Here is a 19,619-nt window from a genome sequence, read left to right on the forward strand (position 1 = left end):
AAATAAAAAAATATTTAATTTTTGTCATTCGTATTTTATTCTGTCCCTCCTTTTAATGATTGTATTCCACCATTTCGTTGATATTAGTGTAACTCTTGTCCCGCAGCGAGTTATCCTGTGACAAGTTGGCTGTGGCGAGTTGGCCATGGCGAATTGTCACGGGAAAGGCAAAGTCTATTTAAGTTGGATCACTGGAACATGAATGGGTGAGGTCTACATTTCATCTTCACCCATGGTTTGAGGCTGCATATATACTTGGGCATAGTCAAAATGGCAATCGTATATTATAAACCTTGATTCTGCTATTATTAACAACCAAAAAAGTAAAATCAGATTCACAAATATAAACATATACGGCTATCATTTAATGTAGAAATTTCCATATAAAAATAGCATGCATGCAGAACCTAGTTATTTAAACCAAGATGTTTTTTTACCAGACAATGAACAACTTTGAATATGTTTGTGTACTTATCCCATAAACCAACACAAATATAATCTGGACCCGTATATAGTCACCTAGTGACTAGCTAGACTTGTTTAAAGGGAGGGATGAAAAGGGATATTGTTCATATCCCGCCTCATTGCCAACAATGAGAATGGTTACTTAAGCAAGAGGAATGGTACACTGTTCAGTACGAAACAGAGGCCAAGTAATCATTGGAAAAAATGTCATTATTTTTTAGATTATAATTAAATTAACAGGATATAAGAACCCTGTTCCAAATACAAGATACAAACTTTTGGACAAGAAAAATCTCTTTTAAGTATAATGTTTTAGTGTTTACAGACATAAAATGTAAAATAATATTCATATAGAAAAAAAATGTTGTAATCAGGCTGGCAGAGTTCCAGCTCTGGTCTTGAATATAACTATGCTCCTGAACTATTGATATTTTAACATTTCTTAGAAACAGTAATTGGCTGCTGGCAGAAGTTTGTTACAGAAATACTGTAGGAATAGTTTGTAAACAGAAAACAATATTGCAGAGGCATACTTCATCAGGTGAAAGGTTTATGAATAATATTGTAAAGTAAGATTTCATTTTTTAACACCCTGAACCTAAATATATTATGTGGAGGTACATTAGCATCAGTGGAAAAGTGCATGTTTACTCAAAGCAAGTCCCATTCATCTGTTCAGTATTAGCTAAGCAGACATTAAGACAGTAACTTTACATTCACACAATGTCATCAAAAACAGGCACATCGTTTAATACCAGAAAAAGGGCCTTATTTCCTTAATAGGAATGCACATTAGATATAAGATGCATTTTTAATCTTTTGATAACAAATCCCTTCATATTTTTCATAAGAATGTATGAAGGATGTAAATTAATAGAGGATTTTTTTTTAAAGGAACCTGCTATATTCTGCTTGGTTATACCATTTCATTTTTCATTTACTTGTCCTGTTATAATTTAGAACATACGGTGTGTGTCTGACAATAGTTGACAAAAAATATAGAAATATAGCAGCATAAACATTACTTTTTGGCACAAAAAAAAAGTTAAGGCCCACAGTGTAGAGAAAAGTGAAATGTGCCAGTACCATTAGAAAAAAAGTTTGAATTTGTCAATCAACTTGTTTTGTTGCCAGAAACTTCGACTTAGACCTAATTCGTGTTTAGCTACCTGAACCTTTGACGATGTTTCTGCAGATACGCACTGCAGTTAAATTTCCTAAGTGGTACAAATATTGCACCACCAATCTTGCCAAAATATATACTGGACTGTTTAAAAAACTGTTAATTTTTACTTCATTGTTAAGGCTCTGCCTCTGAGCCACAGGATCTAACAAGTAGAAAAACTATTTTATGAATGAGATATTTTAAGTATTTCAGCTCAAATTTTGTTTAAAATGAAACCTACTGTATATATTAATTCATCATTCCTTTCAACTAGAAAGTTGTCTTACTGAATGTCAAATGAATGCATTGGTCAATGGTATTATTTCTGACCCTCTTAGGATCTCACTATTTGCCATTACAAATCATTCATTTTAACAGCAGTATTCCCTATCGGTGTAGGTCCATTGTGTGCAACTCTGCTAAAGCACTGATAAAACACCTCTACAGCCAGTTGTGTTCCTTAAGGACTTCAGTTAAACAACTCGGTCAGACCATGATTTGCAGTTCTAGGGTATGCTGCAGCTGCTGAAAGGGCTTCGGCTCTTCTTGGTCCTTTGTTTGTTTGGCCTAAGGTTGATGACGTCACTTCCGTTAAGCAAGTTGGAATTCTGGCCAGAATGACTTCCACCTGCCGTATTGAAAACACCTATATGAAATCAAAGCACAAAAGGGAATTGTACGTATGGCAACTGGCAATCTTTTAACCGTGTCAGATCGGTAACTGTACAATTAAAGCAGAGCTGGAAGCCTGAGTTTTATATTTTAAAAATCAAAGTAAGAAATGCTTTATGGTGAGCCTACACACGCAATATATCTGTAGAAGAGACGGTTCATAACACTATTTTTATCAGGTACCTCGCAAAGAAATAGCAAAGCGGCTTTTAACCTCTTCATCAGTATTTTTGCCATTAGTGGAAATTACTAAAATTCTGATAGTTCACTGGAAAGTGAACTATACTGAACTGAAAATGGCTAGCTTTAATTTATTAATTATTAGATGGCGTTGATACTGTGGCCAAAGACTAGTTTTACAAACGTGAAATGGCACAATACTGTCTGCTTGCAGCATGCAACTGTATACATACCAATTCTGTTACTACTTGTGTGTACAACTTCTGGATCTTCCATTATTCGTTGCTTAAGTTTTTGAAGATACTTCTCAGCCAAATACCTAAAGACTGTAACATAACAAAATATCAAGGCCTTCGGAAAAATATGCATTTTTTATTAGTAAAGCCTACAGTTTCCTTATAACAGTGGTGGTGAACCTATGGCACGGGTGCCAGAGGCGGCACTCAGAGCCCTCTCTGTGGGCATGCGTACTGTCGCTCCAGTCCTAGGCCTTCAGCTGGGTTTTATAAAACCTTTTCGCTTTAGGCCTCCGCCACCGTGTGCAAAAAAAAAAAAAAAGGTTCAATCAGTCAATTTCAACTTCTCGCGGGAAAAGGATCTTGCAAAGTTGGAATTGATTGATTGAACTTTTTAGTCCCACCCAGTTTGCCGTTACCACCGCAGCCACGCCCACCCAATGGGCCACGCCCACCCAATGGGCCACATCCACCCGGCACTCGATGATGCATAAGTGGGTTTTGGCTTGCAGTTTGGGCACTCAGTCTCTAAAAGGTTCGCCATCACTGCCTTATAAACTCAGAGTTACTTAACATGTTAAAAGTGGCAACAGCAGTCTTTCTTATATAGGCTAGTAATGAATAAACAAACAAACAAACAAACACATGCACAGGTTGTTAAATTCAAGACAGAAAAGTCTCTGATGAATACTGCATTTTTCTGTTAGTAATTATATTGATTATGGAATATTAATTATACAGTGGCAAACCCTGCATTTTGAATAGAATATTGTTTCATTCATTGTAATAATCTTATTTCCAGGTTGGAAACGTCAGTTCTCCAAATATTTTGGAGCAATCACTCTCAGCCCCTGCCAGTCTTAGCCAGTTGAGAAAAACTGAAAATAGTGCCTAGGAATTAAGCTTTTTCTAGCCTTTTCTTAAACTTTGGAGTTTAAGTTCAGCTTGTCAAAAACAAGTTGTTCATCTGTAATTCAATCTTAAATAGTTTTATCTATGGAAGTACAAAAGTTGGTGATTCCAGGACATTTTGTTCCTTCTCTGAACATACCATTCCGGGAGCAACTGGGTAGTTTTTGGAGGCAAATTCCAAATGCTGTTTGAGACAGCATTTGGAACTGCCAACCCACCTCCAGAAGGACATTCTTTAATGTAAAGTAGAATATTTTCTATTTTCAAATAACATATTTTGTTTCATTTTGTTTTATGGCTAAGAGCAAGTTTGGTGTAATAGTAAAAGCACCAGGCTAGAAACCAGTGACCGTGATTTTTAGTCTCGCCTCAGGCCAAAGCCAGCTGCTGACTTTGGGCCAGTCACCTTCGCTCAGCTCTTTGAAGAAGGCAATGGCAAATCACTTCCAAAAATGCTTCCAAGAAAACTGGAGGGAGTCATCCAGGCACTTGCCAGAAGTCTAGACTGACTTGAAGGAACACAAAACTTTTGTACTTGCACAGAGTATATAGTCAAGGAACATATAAAACTGGAATTGGATTATAACACAAATCCTACCCTCCATATGCAGTTGCACAGAGAATATAGAGAGTACCAGATAAAATCTAGTTGTCATAGAACTAGTAATTTTTATTTTTTTAACCAAATTTTGAGCCAGTCACTCTCTTAGCCCAACCCAACTCACAGGATTGTTGTGGGAAAAATAGGAGATAGGAGTATTAGGTATGTTCACAGCTTTGAGCTGATTGACATACATGAATACATACATATATAAATAAGTGGGAGTAATAATAATGAAGATGAGGAGGAGGATGCCTATCCCGAGTCCTTGGGAATTAAACAACAGGTGAATAAAAAAAATCATATACAGTCTAAATATCTGGCTGATCTGCAATTAACAGAAATAATAATAATGTATCTCAAGTTTTCAGCACTTCAGACTATCAACAAAGATTAAACTGTCTCAAAGTTTGTCCATTTAAAACAGGTTCTCTGAACTTAGAAAATGTGATTTTAGAGGCAAGTACAGAAAGAGGTTTGTTGCTTCAGTGAGAACCTAGAACTATGCTAGTGCCTGAAAAAAAAGAAAACTAACCAAACCAAAACATAAAAAAGTCTATCTTACCTTCTGTTACATTTAAGTCTTCCTTTACAGATGCCCGATAAAATCTTAATTTTAGTTTTTTTGCAAGCGCCTCTGCTTCTTCACTGTTTATTGGAAGGGAAAGCCTTGTTTTAGACACCAATTATTTTATAGTAAAATAGAATGCATTAATGTAAACTGAACTGAGTTGATAATCTTCATTGAAGTAGACTTAAAAGGGCAGTTAAATAAAAGTAAACAGATGAGAGAAAATATTAACATTAATTTAAAATATTGCCTGCCAAAAATTATAGAGAAAAAGAATGACAGGATTAGTTTTTCATAATTTTAAGTTGGTGAACTTATCAAGAGGCCTATGCTCATTGGGCAGTGAAAGTATGTGGTAAATGAATAAATATGAACTATATAAAAGGTAAGCATCCATTGATATTCAAAAATATATCAATTCTTGGCTGCACCAACGAATGAGTGTTGATAAAAAACGGACTCTGCACTTGTGAGAAACACAAGGACTTAAGAAAAATTAGGACTTACAATAGTCATATATCTTGCATTTGCATAAAGTAAGCCATACAACATCCTCTCTGGCACTGCTCTTAAAATACGGCATTTGAAACTAAATCTCTCTGATTTTTGCAACATTCGAGCCAAACTGTTTCCTGAGAGTGCCAGACCCATACTCAAGAAATGCCAATACGTTTTGTTGTTCATATCGTGAAAAACAGATACAGAAAAGTGCAGGAGGGGCTTTTGTGAGTTCATGCCATTTGATGCAAGATGTCTTTTGATGTCTTTTCTTTGTATTCTTTTATTAAGATTTCCCATAGTGTTTACTTTTGGTTCTTGCAGCTTTCTTGGCAAGAATTATATTTACAAGTAGATCACCTGTTTTGTTTGGTTGTTAACGTACGGTAACTTGACTTTTTCAATGCCTTGGAAAGGGTGGGGAGTATACAGATTAAGAATGGTCTCCCTGCATATATATATATAGGTATTCTGTAATAATGGCTTAACGTGTGTGTACATGTCCAGTGGTGGGATTCAAATATGGGAACAATCGGTTCTCTGTGTGGATGCCACTTCCGGAAGTCCATTCTGGGCCTGGGCAACAAAACATTAGCTACCGGTTCTGCCAAAGTGGTGCAAACCGGCTAAATCCCATCACTGTACATGTCTCTAACTTTAAAGATTCTAATTAACTCTATTCAGAGTTGACAAACGGGTTAAAAATATGGTGGCCTTCTCTCCCTCAGGTCAGCTGCAGTACTTTCTGTCTGGTAGAATGGGTTTTTCTTCTGTTTCTCTCTGGGCTCTGCCCTGGGTAGTTTTGTTCCATAGTGGTCCCCAGTTCCTTGCTGGGTCCTCAGACCCTCTCACTCACAAATCTTATCTAGGCAGGCCCTTCTTGAATCAGCAATTCATCCACAGCACATTTGTCCCCAGTCCATCAGAGATACATCATCCAACACTACTCTTTAGAAGAACAATCAGTCTTCAATAATTCAAACCCTGTCTACATCATAGCCCACCAGCACCTCCTCTAGTTTTCTGCCACCGAAAAATGATTCCCTTCCCAGAAGCTTGTTGTTTTTTTTTAAGCCTCTACCTTCTTTGCCTATCAGCTGTCCCTCATCTTGATCCTATGGAAAAATATTTCTATGGGGAGCTGAGTTATCTCTCTTATTCTCAGGTTCTACTGTACATAGCGAATAAAATAAAGCAAAGTGTTCATTTAGATATATCAGACTCACAGGAATCAGACTCAAGGGCTTCTTCACAGTCTTCTTCTGCAAGGCCCTAACTCTGTATGTCTCTTGTGAATATGAAAATTTTATCTGTATCCAGGCTTATCTTAAAACATTATTTGCAGCACTGCAATACAACACGCCTGTTACCTAGTATGTAGTTTGCTCATACAAGTACCAAGGTGAATGTCTTTTTAAATTTACCAAGTATGCTTAAAAGATTTGTTTATTAGAATTTAATGAAAGCACCTACTTTTTTATACAAGAATCATCAAGGAGGTCAATCTTATTCTGAACAAGAACTGTGGGAATGTCTCCGACTTCAGATACGACTTTTTGTCTCCAGGTAGGAATTGCTTCAAACGATTCCCTATCAACAGTTGAAAACACCAGCACACAAGCCTGGGCTCCTAAAATAATAATAAGAGAAATAAATTGAATGCTCAGTGAAAGTTTCAAACAAAATGAATAAATAATAAATAACCGGACAAATATGTTGGATGAATGTATTAGTTATGGGACTGATAAAGCCGTATGACTTTACCAAAAAGTCATCAGTATACAACTGAAAAAAATCAAAAGAACAACATAAAAATAAAACTTAATTTGCAAATATAAAATACAAAATATTAACCAAACAGAAAAACATTAACCAAGAGGGGGCTCCTCTCAACTGGAGCTGAGTGCGTGGGTGATGCCTTGGGAAAAAGCCGTGTCTTTCTAAAAGCCAGCTGAGTTGGGGTCTGTCATATCTTGGGGAATGGGGGAAGATCTTTCCAAAGCATAGGGGCAGCCTCTAAAAAGGCATATTTGCTAAGTCCCTTGTATGGCAAAGATTAAAAGAGAACGTGGGGCAGATTATTATTATATAGCTTAAGGGGGTGGGTGGGAAGATTATTATATCATTTTAGATACATTTATATAAGGTTGACGCTGCACCCCCCCTTTTTTGCAGACCCCTAAGTCCTCTGTGGCCACAACTACAGAAACCTGGTAGTATAGTTCCTGAGGCAGTAAATTCACAAATGTAAAATAGCCATAACAAAATAACTCATAGTTAAGTAAAAAAGAAATGGAAAAGGAAACAAAACTCCTAGTGTTCCCCCCCCAAAATGGGGGCAAAAGTATAGAAAACATGTCATATGACCCAACTTTGTTTCTATTACTTTCCCAATCATTATGGCCAATTTTTTGCTTTAAATGGAGCCTCCAGCCTCTAAAAGGTTGCTCCTACTTGGCCTAAGCCAGTGATGGCGAACCTTTTAGAGACTGAGTGCCCAAACTGAAACCCAAAACCCACTTATGTATGGTTGGGTGCCGGGTGGGCGTGGCCCATTGGTAGGGTGTGGCTCATTGGGTGAGTGGCCCATGGGTGGGCATGGCCCATTGGGTGGCCATGGGTGCCATGGTAATGGCAGACTGTATGGGAAAAAAAAAGTTCAATCAATCAATTCCAACTTTGCAAGATCTTTTTTCTGCCCGCGAGAAGTTGAAATTGATTGATTGAACCTTTTTTTTTTTTTGCACACGGGCACGGAGGCCTAAAGCGAGAAGGTTTTATAAAACCCAGCTGAAGGCCTAGGACTGGGGCGATGGCGCGCGTGCCCACAGAGAGGGCTCTGCGTGCCACCTGTGGCACGTGTGCCATAGGTTCGCCACCACAGGCCTAAGCAATAAAAAGAACATTTTAAAAATTAGTTTTGCATATAGACAAATTAATAAATAAATAGAGAAAGGCCACTCCCCTTATAAAACTCAGACGGTTTCTACTGTATGACTCTTTGAGGGTGGTGAGCAGTCTAGAAGCATGAAATATAAATAAAAAAGAAATCCTGGTTCTCAGGATCAATCCTTAATTTGTTTATACTACCACTTCCATGTAAGGAACCCCTTTTAGGAGACAAATACTTGAAGATGAACAATAAACCTTAGTGCTTAGTATTATGTGAGTTGGTTATCCATTACATCTGATCCAGCTGCCCAACGGAATGAAAGGTAACCTGATACTTGGAAGCATTCTACCTGTATTCGGAGCTGCTTCTCTTGGGCTGCAATTGGTAAAGGAACCTGTGTACTCAGTGCTTTTTTTGTAAAAAAAAAAAAAAAAAGGTGCTGGAACTCACACGTTTATACAACCTGCCTTGCCTACCCTACAAGGTTCCATCAAAAAAAAGGTGCCGGAACTCCGTTCTGGGCGTTCTATGACAAAAAAAGCCCTGTGTGTACTTAATATAGCCCAATTTCCTATACCTTAGGTTCAGACTCTTTGCAGAGTTATAATCTCTTCTGCAAAATCACGCTTAAAGGATATGCTAATATATTCCTGATCTCTAATTTAGTTGGAAGGGCAATTATTAAAATAACATTAAGTTGAATTTGTAAAACAAAGCTGAATTTGATTAACAAATTCTATTTTAAAAGCGTAAGAATTGATTAAAATCTGAGAGAAAGACATTGTAACAGTAACTGAAATGTTTAATGTCTATAAAAAGGTATCTAGGTTATGGATTAAACAAGGATAGGCCACCCGTGGCATTCCAGACATTGCTGATTCCCAGTAACCCCAGGATACATGGCCAATGGTAAGGAATGCTCCTTTACATGTAAAGACTATCCAGTTACATTTCTGAGTCTCTGGATTAATTAGCATTTCATCATCATCCTGCATTTCAGAGAAAACATTAAACTGCTTTTCATCAAAATAATGGTTTGAAAAACTGAGATTAATCTATATTAGGTAATAATTAGTAATAATTAACCAGTGCAATCCTATGTATAACCATTCAGAAGTAAGTTCCGTTATCTCTCAGATAAGTGGATGTAAGATTGTATCCTAAATCTATCTTCAACAGGAAACAAAGAACCTAAATTTCAATATCCCTAAAATGGAATCACTATTGTTTATGAATCAACAGAATCGCCGCTCAGAGTCCCTTTGTGAGGGAGATGGGCAGTTTCTAAATTTGATAAATGATTAAATAAAGTTATATTTTGGGCTTTGGCAAGATTCAGAACCAATATCAGACTATGGTTTTGGTAGCCATCACATGTTAGACTGTCACTAGAAATTGAAAGCAAAGTGAAAGATTTGTATGTGTAACTCAAGGAGGGTTGCAGGAAAGCTGGGGTAAATAAGTTAAAGCTTACTGGAATCTGGTACAAGCTTGCTGTGGAAAATATGGAAATAACTTGAGGATTAGGAATCTAGATGCCAGGAGTTGTAATTAGCAGAGGCAGAGCAGAAGAAAGAGGATGATGGGATGAAGAGATTTTTATCAGAGAAGCAAAGAAGCTATGAGGAAATCTCAATAGAGCTCAGGGGAAAAAAAGAATCTCGGTTTAGAAAAGTATATAGGGAGTTGTGAGTGCAAGCACAAACATGCAAACTTAGGACTTAGCTTAATGTAAATAAGGTCTAACTTATAGAGAGGAAACCTGGAAAAAATGTTTAGGACAAAGAAAAGGAAGTGGGAAGCAACCTGAAGAAATAAAAAAAGAGGCAGAGATTTAAAACAAAAAAGGCTAGTGAAGTGTCATAGTGTGAAAAACATTACTTGTGAGTCAGGCAGTTTGAGACATAAGGAAGCTGAGCGATCTCATTCCCACTGAATTCAATAGTTACTGTCATGTAAAGTTATCTTGTCTGTGTCTAGATATATATGGTTACTCTTTCATGCAAATGGCAAAACACAGCTTTGGCCAGTCTTTGGCTCTGAACTTAAGAAAGGTGTTTTGCCTATTTATTACTAGAAGAGTCTTGGGATGTTGGATTTAGTGGATGGAAGAAACGTCCCTTAGAGCCTCCTGCTGGTGGGAGAGTCATCCAGATCCCTGGTTGAAGGACTAGAAATGAAATTGCGGGGGCCTGATCTGATTATTACTAATTTAAAAGCTTGCAACTAGAATTTAAATTTATCACAAGCCAGACGTCTTTACATTAACAGGTGGTTTTTTCCCCTCTTACCTCTATAATAAGCTTTAGTAATTGCATCAAATTCTTCTTGACCTGCCGTATCCCATAGCATTAACCGGACATCTTCATCATTGACTCTAAAAATATAATATATTCTTATCAATAAGCATATTAAAAAAAACAAGGAAATTGTAATCTAAAAAAAAATACTTAGCAAAACGGCTTTCAGTAATCCCATTGTTTTTCAAGCAGACTTAAATTTCCACTGATATGGACTCATGCATATCAGAGTACCTCATTTTTCCAATTCTTTTAGCTACAGATGTATTGTTTCTGAAGGATTTGGCACAAAATTGAGAAACAACTGGCAAAGAATTACGAGGACTCCACCTAAATATACTAGTAGGAGTGGGTTTGGAGGCAAATTGCTTGGGAGCCAAACTCCAAAACTGAAACTTATTTAACCGTATCTAACTACATCATGTCCTTTTCTTTCCCTCTGCTTTGAGAGGAAGTAAAACTACTCTGTGGACTGAAATAAATTAAACAATTTTTTTGAAATTCCATTTATTTATATTGGATTCTTCATGTTCTATACAAATCACTGTCATTCAGTTTTATAAATGTTTATAACTCTTTGTCACATTTACAATATTGCTACTCCATCTTGCCACTACTGGTAAAATAGCTTTTTCCTTCTAACACACTATAGCAGTGATGGAGAACCTTTTAGAGACCGAGTGCCCAAACTGCAACCCAAAACCCACTTATGCATCGTCGGGTGTCAAGTGGGTGTGGCCCATTGGGTGGGTGTGGCCCATTGGGTGGGCGTGGCTGCGGTGGTAACAGCAGACTGGGTGGGACTAAAAAGTTCAATCAATCAATTCCAACTTTGCAAGATCTTTTTTTCCCGCGAGACGTTGAAATTGACTGATTGATTGAACCTTTTTTTTTGTACATGGCGGCGGAGGCCTAAAGTGAAAAGGTTTTATAAAACCCAACTGAAGGCCTAGGACTGGGGCGACGGCACGCGTGCCCACAGAGAGGGTTCTGAGTGCCACCTCTGGCATCCGTGCCATAGGTTCGCCACCACTGCACTATTATTGCATTTATTATTCAAATTAGTAATTCTGGAACTTCTGCAGACAGACTACAGAATACAGTTAGATGCTTCATGTTCACATTTATGCAAAAGGCTTTTTCTGAAAAGCATTACCCCAGCACTTACAAATATACTGAATTCAGTTCTAAAAATGAGTAAATAATAATATTCCCATCTGTTAGATACGTACTGCATTTCTCTTTCCAAGAAATCAACTCCAATTGTTTTTTTATAGTCTTTTGTAAAAATTCCTTTGCAGTATCTCTGGATCATACTAGATTTCCCAACAGCTCCATTTCCAACCACAACCACCTTGATGGCCACCTCCAAATCTTCTTCCAGCATTTTGCCCAGTCAGAAAGTTGTAACTTGTTTCTCAATTCAATGTAGATCTCTGAATTCTCTACCTGAAAAAAAAGGGAAGAAGGTAATAATAGTTTCTTTGATTACAAAAATAAAAATACACATTTTATTTTGACTTCTAGTTTTCTCATGGTTTTACAATACATCTGCAGAGCTTCAATATTAAACTGAAACATCTAAATCAATTAAATTATCTCTGTGGTGGATGGGGAGTAAGCCATGAGGATATCTCACATAAAAACAGTTACCAGATCATGTTCATGCCACAGTTAGGAGAATGAAAGGAGCAATCCAAAGAAACAGCTGTGTATACATATTTATAATAAGCTCAATTGAAACCAATGGGTGTTACTATTGAATAAACATGCATTATATTGCATGCTAATGCTTCACTGTCTTCTCTTGTCTGTTCTATTAATCTTATGCCCAATATAACTATTACCAAGTTTGTGCATGTTAACCACTATATCTATAATAATTATGTACAATTTTGCCATGTGTCTCAATTAAGAAAATCCAAAGAACTTGCTACCAACATCCACATATACATATCACCTTTGCATACCACACTTTGTATCACATTACAACACATTCCTATGTGCATGGATCCACACTTTAACTTTAGTGGGACTTTCCCCCCCAGAATCTTATATAGAATGTATTGCACAACAGCATTAATGTAGTATGTAAATTTGTCTCAATTCTTTGCTACTAGCATACATTATGCAATAACTTAGACAAATATAGACAAACTTAGATAAATCACAGACAACCAAAACTAATGCTAATTTAAAATTATTAGATGATGCTCACAAATACGTGTCACCATCTTACTAGAAATCAATTTATTTTTATATTACTAAGATGTTTACAGCAAGTATTTCATAAACCACCCTAGCTTTAAAGTTTTCTTTTAAAATAAAGTTGCAGAATTAGTCCCGGTAAATTAGACAGAATGCCTTATTAAGTAAATGTGTTTGTGTGTGTACACACAATTCCAGTATAAATGGTACCACACACACACACACACACACACATATAGGGGCAAGATTTATTGTTTCTAACTATGTACAGCATCTATTGTATATGTTGTACTGATATGCTGAAGTAGCCAGGACCAATTTTAACAGGTATAAGGGCACGATAGCTCACTATTGTCAGCGTATTGCATCAAAATGACCTTCCCACCATTACAATTCCAGTATAAATGGTACCAACAACAAATTAAATTGCAAGCCTGCTAGATACTTTGTTTTGGACAGTCTTACAACAAGCATTATTACATAAATGCTATGTTCTCTATCTTATGGATAGGTAGATTTATCAATGTATATATGTGTTTTCTTCTATAATGTAACAGTACTGCAGAAAAAAAAATGGTTAAAGAGCTGAAGCAAAATAAAACTTTAATGGATTCAGCAAGACACCATCTTTTAAACCAAGTGTTAAAGTTATAGGTAATCCTGGACTTACGACCACAATTGAGTCCAAAATTTCTGTTGCTAAGGCAGTTAAGTGAGTTGCATCTCATTTTATGACTTTTTTTTACCACAGTTGTTAAATGAATCATGCAGTTGTTAAGTGAATCTGGCTCCCCCATTACCTTTGTCAGAAGCCAATTAGGAAGTTACAAATCATCTGAGCCCAGGGCACTCCAACTGTCATAAATACATGCCAGTTGCCAAGTCCTCTAATTCTGATCACGTGAGCATGGGCAAACTGCAAGGGTCAGAAGTGTGAAAACCAGTCACAAGTCACTTTTTTCACTGCCATTACAATTTCAGACAATCACTAAACAAATGGCTGTAAATCAAGGGCTACCTGTATAATTTTGATAATCATTTTGGATATCATGCTTACATTTTACACATGTGCACAGTGCCTGCCAAAGTTTAAAATTTTTCCAGGCAATCCCAAGTTCTATACTAGTGTTTTTTCTTAAAATACATCTAGGATTACTTGAGATGCCTGTCCACATTAGCCTTCTTCTCTCTACCGATTTATCCTCATTCCATTCACTATGATTTGCAGTCTTTTTCCTTCCCTGCCCTTTGCAGCATTCTTCACCTTTAATCCCATAAATCAAGTGTGCGCTTCTGTATTATTGCAGCAGCTGGAAAATAGCTCCTTCTCATATGACCCATTTTTTTCTGTTTTGGAAAAGATTCTTTTATACCATTTCTCCCTCTTACTCATTAAGGAAGCAGTATCAAGAGTTTACCTTAGTAAGCCTTACTCTTCCTCTAAATTTCCCCTTTATATTTACTAAGTAGGTGAATCCAACCAAAATGTTATTAACCCCTTCCGCATAGAAAGTTTCCATTTATACCAAAAATTTGAAATATTGGTATATGGACGGTCCTTGTTTAATGACCATTCATTCAGCTATAACACTGAGCTAATGATAGTTACAACTGTCCTTCACGTTCTGACCATAGTAGCATCCCGCAATCATGCAATTTGTGATTTGTAACCTTCCTGCTGGCCTCCCACAAATAAACTCAGTGTGGAAACTGGCAGGAATTCAGAAGCTGCAATTACATGAGCTCCTCCCTTTACAACCTATACACTCCTCACTTAATAACAGTAACTGAGGACTGCCATTGCTAAGCAGTATGGTCATATGGCATCATGCTTTATAACTTCATGGCTATTTAGGTCGCAATGATTATCGTTATACCTGTATAATACAAAAGAAATGGCTAGTACAGTACCATGGTAGGCACTAAAAATAGTTGCCTTATATTCATTCATTCATTTCACACATATGGGCTGTCAAATTGGAAAGACTAAAGTTGACTTACACTGAAAAGTCAATGAAAACAGAATGCAAAAATAGAACATGAGACAATGCTATGGAAAAATACCTAACAAGCAATTTCAGCCATCCTAATCAATCATTAAAGCAAAACCATGAAATATCATGTCTCGAAATCAAGTTTTAATGCCTTTCTGAAACACAGCATGAATAAAGTCAAACAGTCGTACAAGGGAACAATATTCAAGGACCATACAAGATGGCATGGTTTAACTGAAGGGAAGTAAAATAGGCTACTCTCTTAGATCTTGTATATCTTATAGAAATTCTGGGTGGTGGTCCCATAGATAACCAGATCCAAATCCATGTTAGGTTTTGTAGATGACAATCAGCATCTTGAATCCACTAACCAGTGTAGTTAATGAAACAGAGGTATCATATAGGTTTACTGAGATGCATCTATTACCACTCACACAGCAGCATTCTGGACCACCTGTAGCTTCCCTGTGGTCTTTGGTGCATTAGCTGCATTCTTTCCTAGATCAGAAGCTAATCACAGTGACTAATGCCCTAGTCTCCGTAGGACATGACTATTGCAAGGTCTCTAAGCGAGGCTGCCCTTGAAGACTAACTACTTGGAAGCTTCAGCTGGTTCAGAATGCGGTGGCATGGGATAAGCATGTCTCAGTATGCCCATGTAACATCTTTGCTCTGAAAGCTTCACTGATTACCAGTTTGCTTTCAGATGCTTCAAGGTGCTAGGTATGGCCTATAAAAGCCTTACATTATATAGGGCCTGTTTATTTAGGGACAGTCTATCACCTATGGTGTCTGACTGGCTGGAGGGAGGAGTGGGAGAACCCGGGGGTGGAATTAAAAGAGGAAACCAGCCTAAATCTCAATGTAGCCCACAGGCGGACTAAATCCAATTCCCCTTTGAATGCCATTGATCCTAGTCTGACTCTAAGCAGGTGCTGACCATTAGATGAGAAGATCACTGTGCATAGGCATGAGTAGCAATAAATCAGTTTAATTGAACCTTCATGTGTAGATCTGATCTTTGGTGCCTGACACTAGGTGATATGAATCGGCAGGGTTGGTATGTTTCAGATCTCTTCAATTAAAGAGAGTTATTCCTTGGGATTCAAGAGGCGTGTCTTCCATCAGAGTCTACTTTCTGAATGAAGCTCCCCCCCCCCAGTCCCAATGGATCCCATTCTGATACAATTCTGAAAGGTCTTTAAAAGCATTGGGCTAGGATGGATGGAGCCCCCTTTGAGTTTGATAGACAGACAGACAGATATAAATAAAGATAAAGATAAATATGTGTATTGTTGATGGATTTGCCTTATTCCTAATTTTGTCTTATTCTACATTTTGTTGGTTTTATATTGCATTTTATTTTCTCTGTTATATTCTGAACTGCCTAGACTAGAGTCGTTCTAGAATCAGGTGGCAACTAAATCAAATATATTAAATTAAAGGCTGCTCCATGTCAGCATATTGTTGTAATCCAAGTGAGAGGAGACTAAGGCAAGAATGATCACGACCAGGAAAAGGTGCAAAAATGTCTTGGCATACCTACCTCTTGCCCTTCCTGCAAGAGCTAGGAATCCTGGAGGACCCCCAGTTCCATCTGAGAAATGCAGTCCTACTGAGATATGGAGTCCACCAAGCAGAATATATTTTTCAGGTTTCAGCAGATTTCCAAGGAGTCTTATATGTTTTATTTGCACTGAATTAGTATAACTGAGAAACACTGGGACAATTAGTTCTATGTTGGTAACTCTGTGGTAGAATATATGGAGTATAATATAAATGGCTACATCATGACAGCCTCCTCCTCCAAGAAATACCTTTATTGTAGCAATGCTTATTGCATAACGTTTGTGGTACAGAACTATAGAAAGAAATAATTTCACCACTCACAGAAAATGCATGGTGAACCATTTTGTATATTTCAGATTGCCTCTAAATCTTCAAATAAACCGTTACATGCTGCAGTAAAATCATACCTTTGAACATAACGATCAAAACAATCTCTATCACATCAAAGATATACATGCATCTCATCATATGGCAACCTTTTCCAGCCTGTCAAGACGTCTTGAACTAATAGTCCCCACAACACCCCCAAATCCATTACATTTGAAAGCCACAAAACAGGGAAAGGTTCAGATCCTTTACCATAAAAATTGTAAACATGCACATCTACTAAATGATTTTTCCCCCCAATTAAGCTTTCTCTCCCCAAAATTTCAGCACTGCAGAAAACCAAAACTCAAGCCTAATTAAAAACATAGCACGGGAATATGGGTGAGCAAACGAGAAAGAAGATCACAAAAAGTAGACAGATGGAATAATAATATAGTAATAAACAAGCCCAGCCCCAGTCCCAGAATCTGGGCGCGTGACTTTGGATCAATCTCAGCCCAGGATTTCTTCTTCTATGGGGGAAAAGGAAGGGAGTTCCCTCAGGGCATCCCCCGGTGGAAAGGACGGGATGTAAGTCTAAGCAACGCAGCCTCTATTACATGCAACGATCCCCAAATAGGAGCCCACGGATCGGCAAGCCAGAGGAACTCCTCTGTTAGGGACCAAGCCTGGGAGAAATCTGCTGCTGGGACGGAGCAAAAGGGAGCGCGGGCGTGGCGAAGTCCGGGGAACCCAGTTTCCAACCACAGGCTCTACAACCCGCCCTCGGGGCGCAGCATCTTCGCAGCGTCCAGCCTAGCATTACGTAGAAATCCTTCTCTCTGTGTGTATTTTGTGTGTGTGTGTGTGTGTAGCACCACGTAGCCCGGCTCGTCCGCCCAGGCCGATCCCCGCGCGTCCTGCCGTTCCTACCCCATGGAGCCTTCCCGCGCGCCCGGCCGGGCTGCAGCCTCCCGACCCCACAAGCGACGTCCACGAACCGGCCGGCTCCCGACGAAGGCGGCGGGCGGAGAAAGAAGAAGAAGAGGCGCCCCCCCCACTCGCCCGCCCGCCAGCCCCACCGGCCCAACCCGGACGCGCATCGCCCGCTCCACCCGCGGGACACTCACACGGCCGGAAACGCCGTCAGGGCCGCGGCGGGACTCGTTCTGGAAAAGCTCCCTTCCCCGCCGCCTCTGCTTTACCTAATGGGGGACAGACGCTTCGCCTGCCAGCCAGCTTCGCCTGCCGCCCTCCGCCTCCGCTGCTGCCTCGCCTCACCGGGGGCGGGACCAGCCTCCCTGGCCGGGTTAGAAGTCTGGCGGGGGAGGAGGAGGAGGAGGAGGAGGGAAAAGCGCCACCCGGGAGGAAAAGCCACTCGCTTTGGGAGGCCCGCCGGATCTCGCCGGCTTTGCCTTCCTTGCGGCGGTACGAAGCAGCTCAGCCTCCCGAAGGCAAAAAGCAAAGGGGAGCCCTTCGCATGCCGTCTCGGACCTCGACGTAAACTCCGAGCTACCTTCTGAGAGCTCTTGGCGGGGAGTTGAAGCTCGCTGATTTGGGGAGGCTTCCCGTTTCGAGATGGCGAGCTCAAAAGCCCCGAGTGGTTTAGCAAACAAAACGGATGGTCATTTTAGGCTGCGGTCATTTTAGGCTGCTGTTAATCAAGTGAATCTCCTCAGAAAGCAGATATGGTTGGCTTCATATGGTATACACACACACACACGTATATGTATACAAATACACATATGTGTATTTGTATACATTTACATATTTGTGTGTGTGTGTGTGTATACCGTATGAAGCCAACCATATCTGCTTTCTGAGGAGATTCACTTGATTAATAGCGCAGGTACTGTATCTTCAGGCCATTAAGTATCCTGCGAGGTTCCGCAGCCCAAAATGACCATCAGTATGTGTGTATATATGTGTGTGTGTAATACACATATGCATACATATATGCATGTATAAGTATATACACACTATAAGGATGTAGTTGTGTGTATATATCTCTATCATCTATCACAGGGCTTTTCAACCTTTTCACCCATTGTACCATATGGCAACATCCGAGTACCACCAGCAAGGTGTGAAAAACTTGATGAAAAAAAAAGTGATAAAGTACAGGTAGTCCTCGACTTACAACAGTTGCTTAGTGACTGTTCAAAGTTACAATGGCACTGAAAAAAATGCCACCCAAGCCACAGCCGAGCAAGACGCTTGCCCACCCGGCGGCGCTCTTCCTCCTGTCCGAGGTTTTCATTGTTGTGAACATTTCTGTTGAGGATTGGCAGCGGGGGTGGAGTGGGGGGGTGTTTGGTTTTTATCCCCCCCCCCCCATCTGCTGGATGATTGCAGCAGGTTTTGGTCACTTCACATGACCCTGGGACACTGTGACCATCATAAATATGAATCAGTTGCCAAGCATCTGAATGTAAATCACAAGACCCTGGAGATGCTGCAACATTCCAGCTGATTGGCGCTTCTTCTGGGCTCAGCAGAAGTACCAGGATCAGTGCCGAGCTCCAGCTGGAGCCTGGCGCTGATCCTGGCGCTTCCACTGAGCCCTGACAGCCCTGCAGCTCCAGCCATCTCTCACTCAGGCTTGTGCGCTGCTACCACCGGTTCAGCTCATTCCCCTCCCCCACTACCACTTTTCTAGGATGGTTGCGTATCACCTGCCAGGTGCCAATGTACCACAGGTGGTACCCGTACCATTGGTTGAAAAGCTCTGATGTATCATGTATCTATCTATCTATCTATCTATCTATCTATCTATCTATCTATCTATCTATCTATCTATCTATCTATCTATCTATCTATCTATCTATCATCTATCTATCTATCTACCTACCTACCTACCTACTTATCTACCTACCTACCTACAGCTAGTCCTTGACTTAAAACCACAGTTGAGTCCAAAATTTATGTTGTTAAGTGAGACAGTTGTTACGTGAGTCACTACAGTTAAGATAGTAATATGGTTGTAAAGTGAATCTTCCACATTGAGTGCTCGTCAGAAGGTCACAAAAGGGATCAAATGACTCTAGGA

At 39.3% G+C, this 19,619-nt stretch overlaps 1 protein-coding gene across 3 annotated transcripts; it reads right to left on the reverse strand.

Annotated features, from left to right (window-relative positions):
* Positions 1-346: 346 nt before the first annotated feature.
* On the reverse strand, positions 347-17,837 carry RAB23 (RAB23, member RAS oncogene family). Of its 3 annotated transcripts, none has more exons than XM_015824815.1 (7): positions 17,776-17,837; positions 11,726-11,942; positions 10,485-10,570; positions 6,774-6,930; positions 4,797-4,879; positions 2,716-2,808; positions 347-2,276 (listed from the first exon to the last, which is right to left on the reverse strand). In XM_015824815.1, the coding sequence occupies exons 2-7, from the start codon at positions 11,878-11,880 to the stop codon at positions 2,137-2,139; spliced, it is 714 nt and encodes a 237-aa protein (XP_015680301.1). In that variant the 5' UTR covers positions 11,881-11,942; positions 17,776-17,837; the 3' UTR covers positions 347-2,136. The 3 variants fall into 3 exon arrangements, with proteins under 3 accessions (XP_015680301.1, XP_029141696.1, XP_015680302.1); XM_029285863.1 differs by having other exon boundaries at positions 347-2,258; positions 17,701-17,781; XM_015824816.1 differs by having other exon boundaries at positions 17,701-17,781.
* Between the last annotated feature and the right edge of the window lie 1,782 nt (positions 17,838-19,619).

The sequence above is a fragment of the Protobothrops mucrosquamatus genome, unplaced genomic scaffold, assembly GCF_001527695.2.
Source record: "Protobothrops mucrosquamatus isolate PMUCROS unplaced genomic scaffold, P.Mucros_1.0 scaffold2367, whole genome shotgun sequence".
In the NCBI taxonomy this organism is placed as follows: domain Eukaryota; kingdom Metazoa; phylum Chordata; class Lepidosauria; order Squamata; family Viperidae; genus Protobothrops; species Protobothrops mucrosquamatus.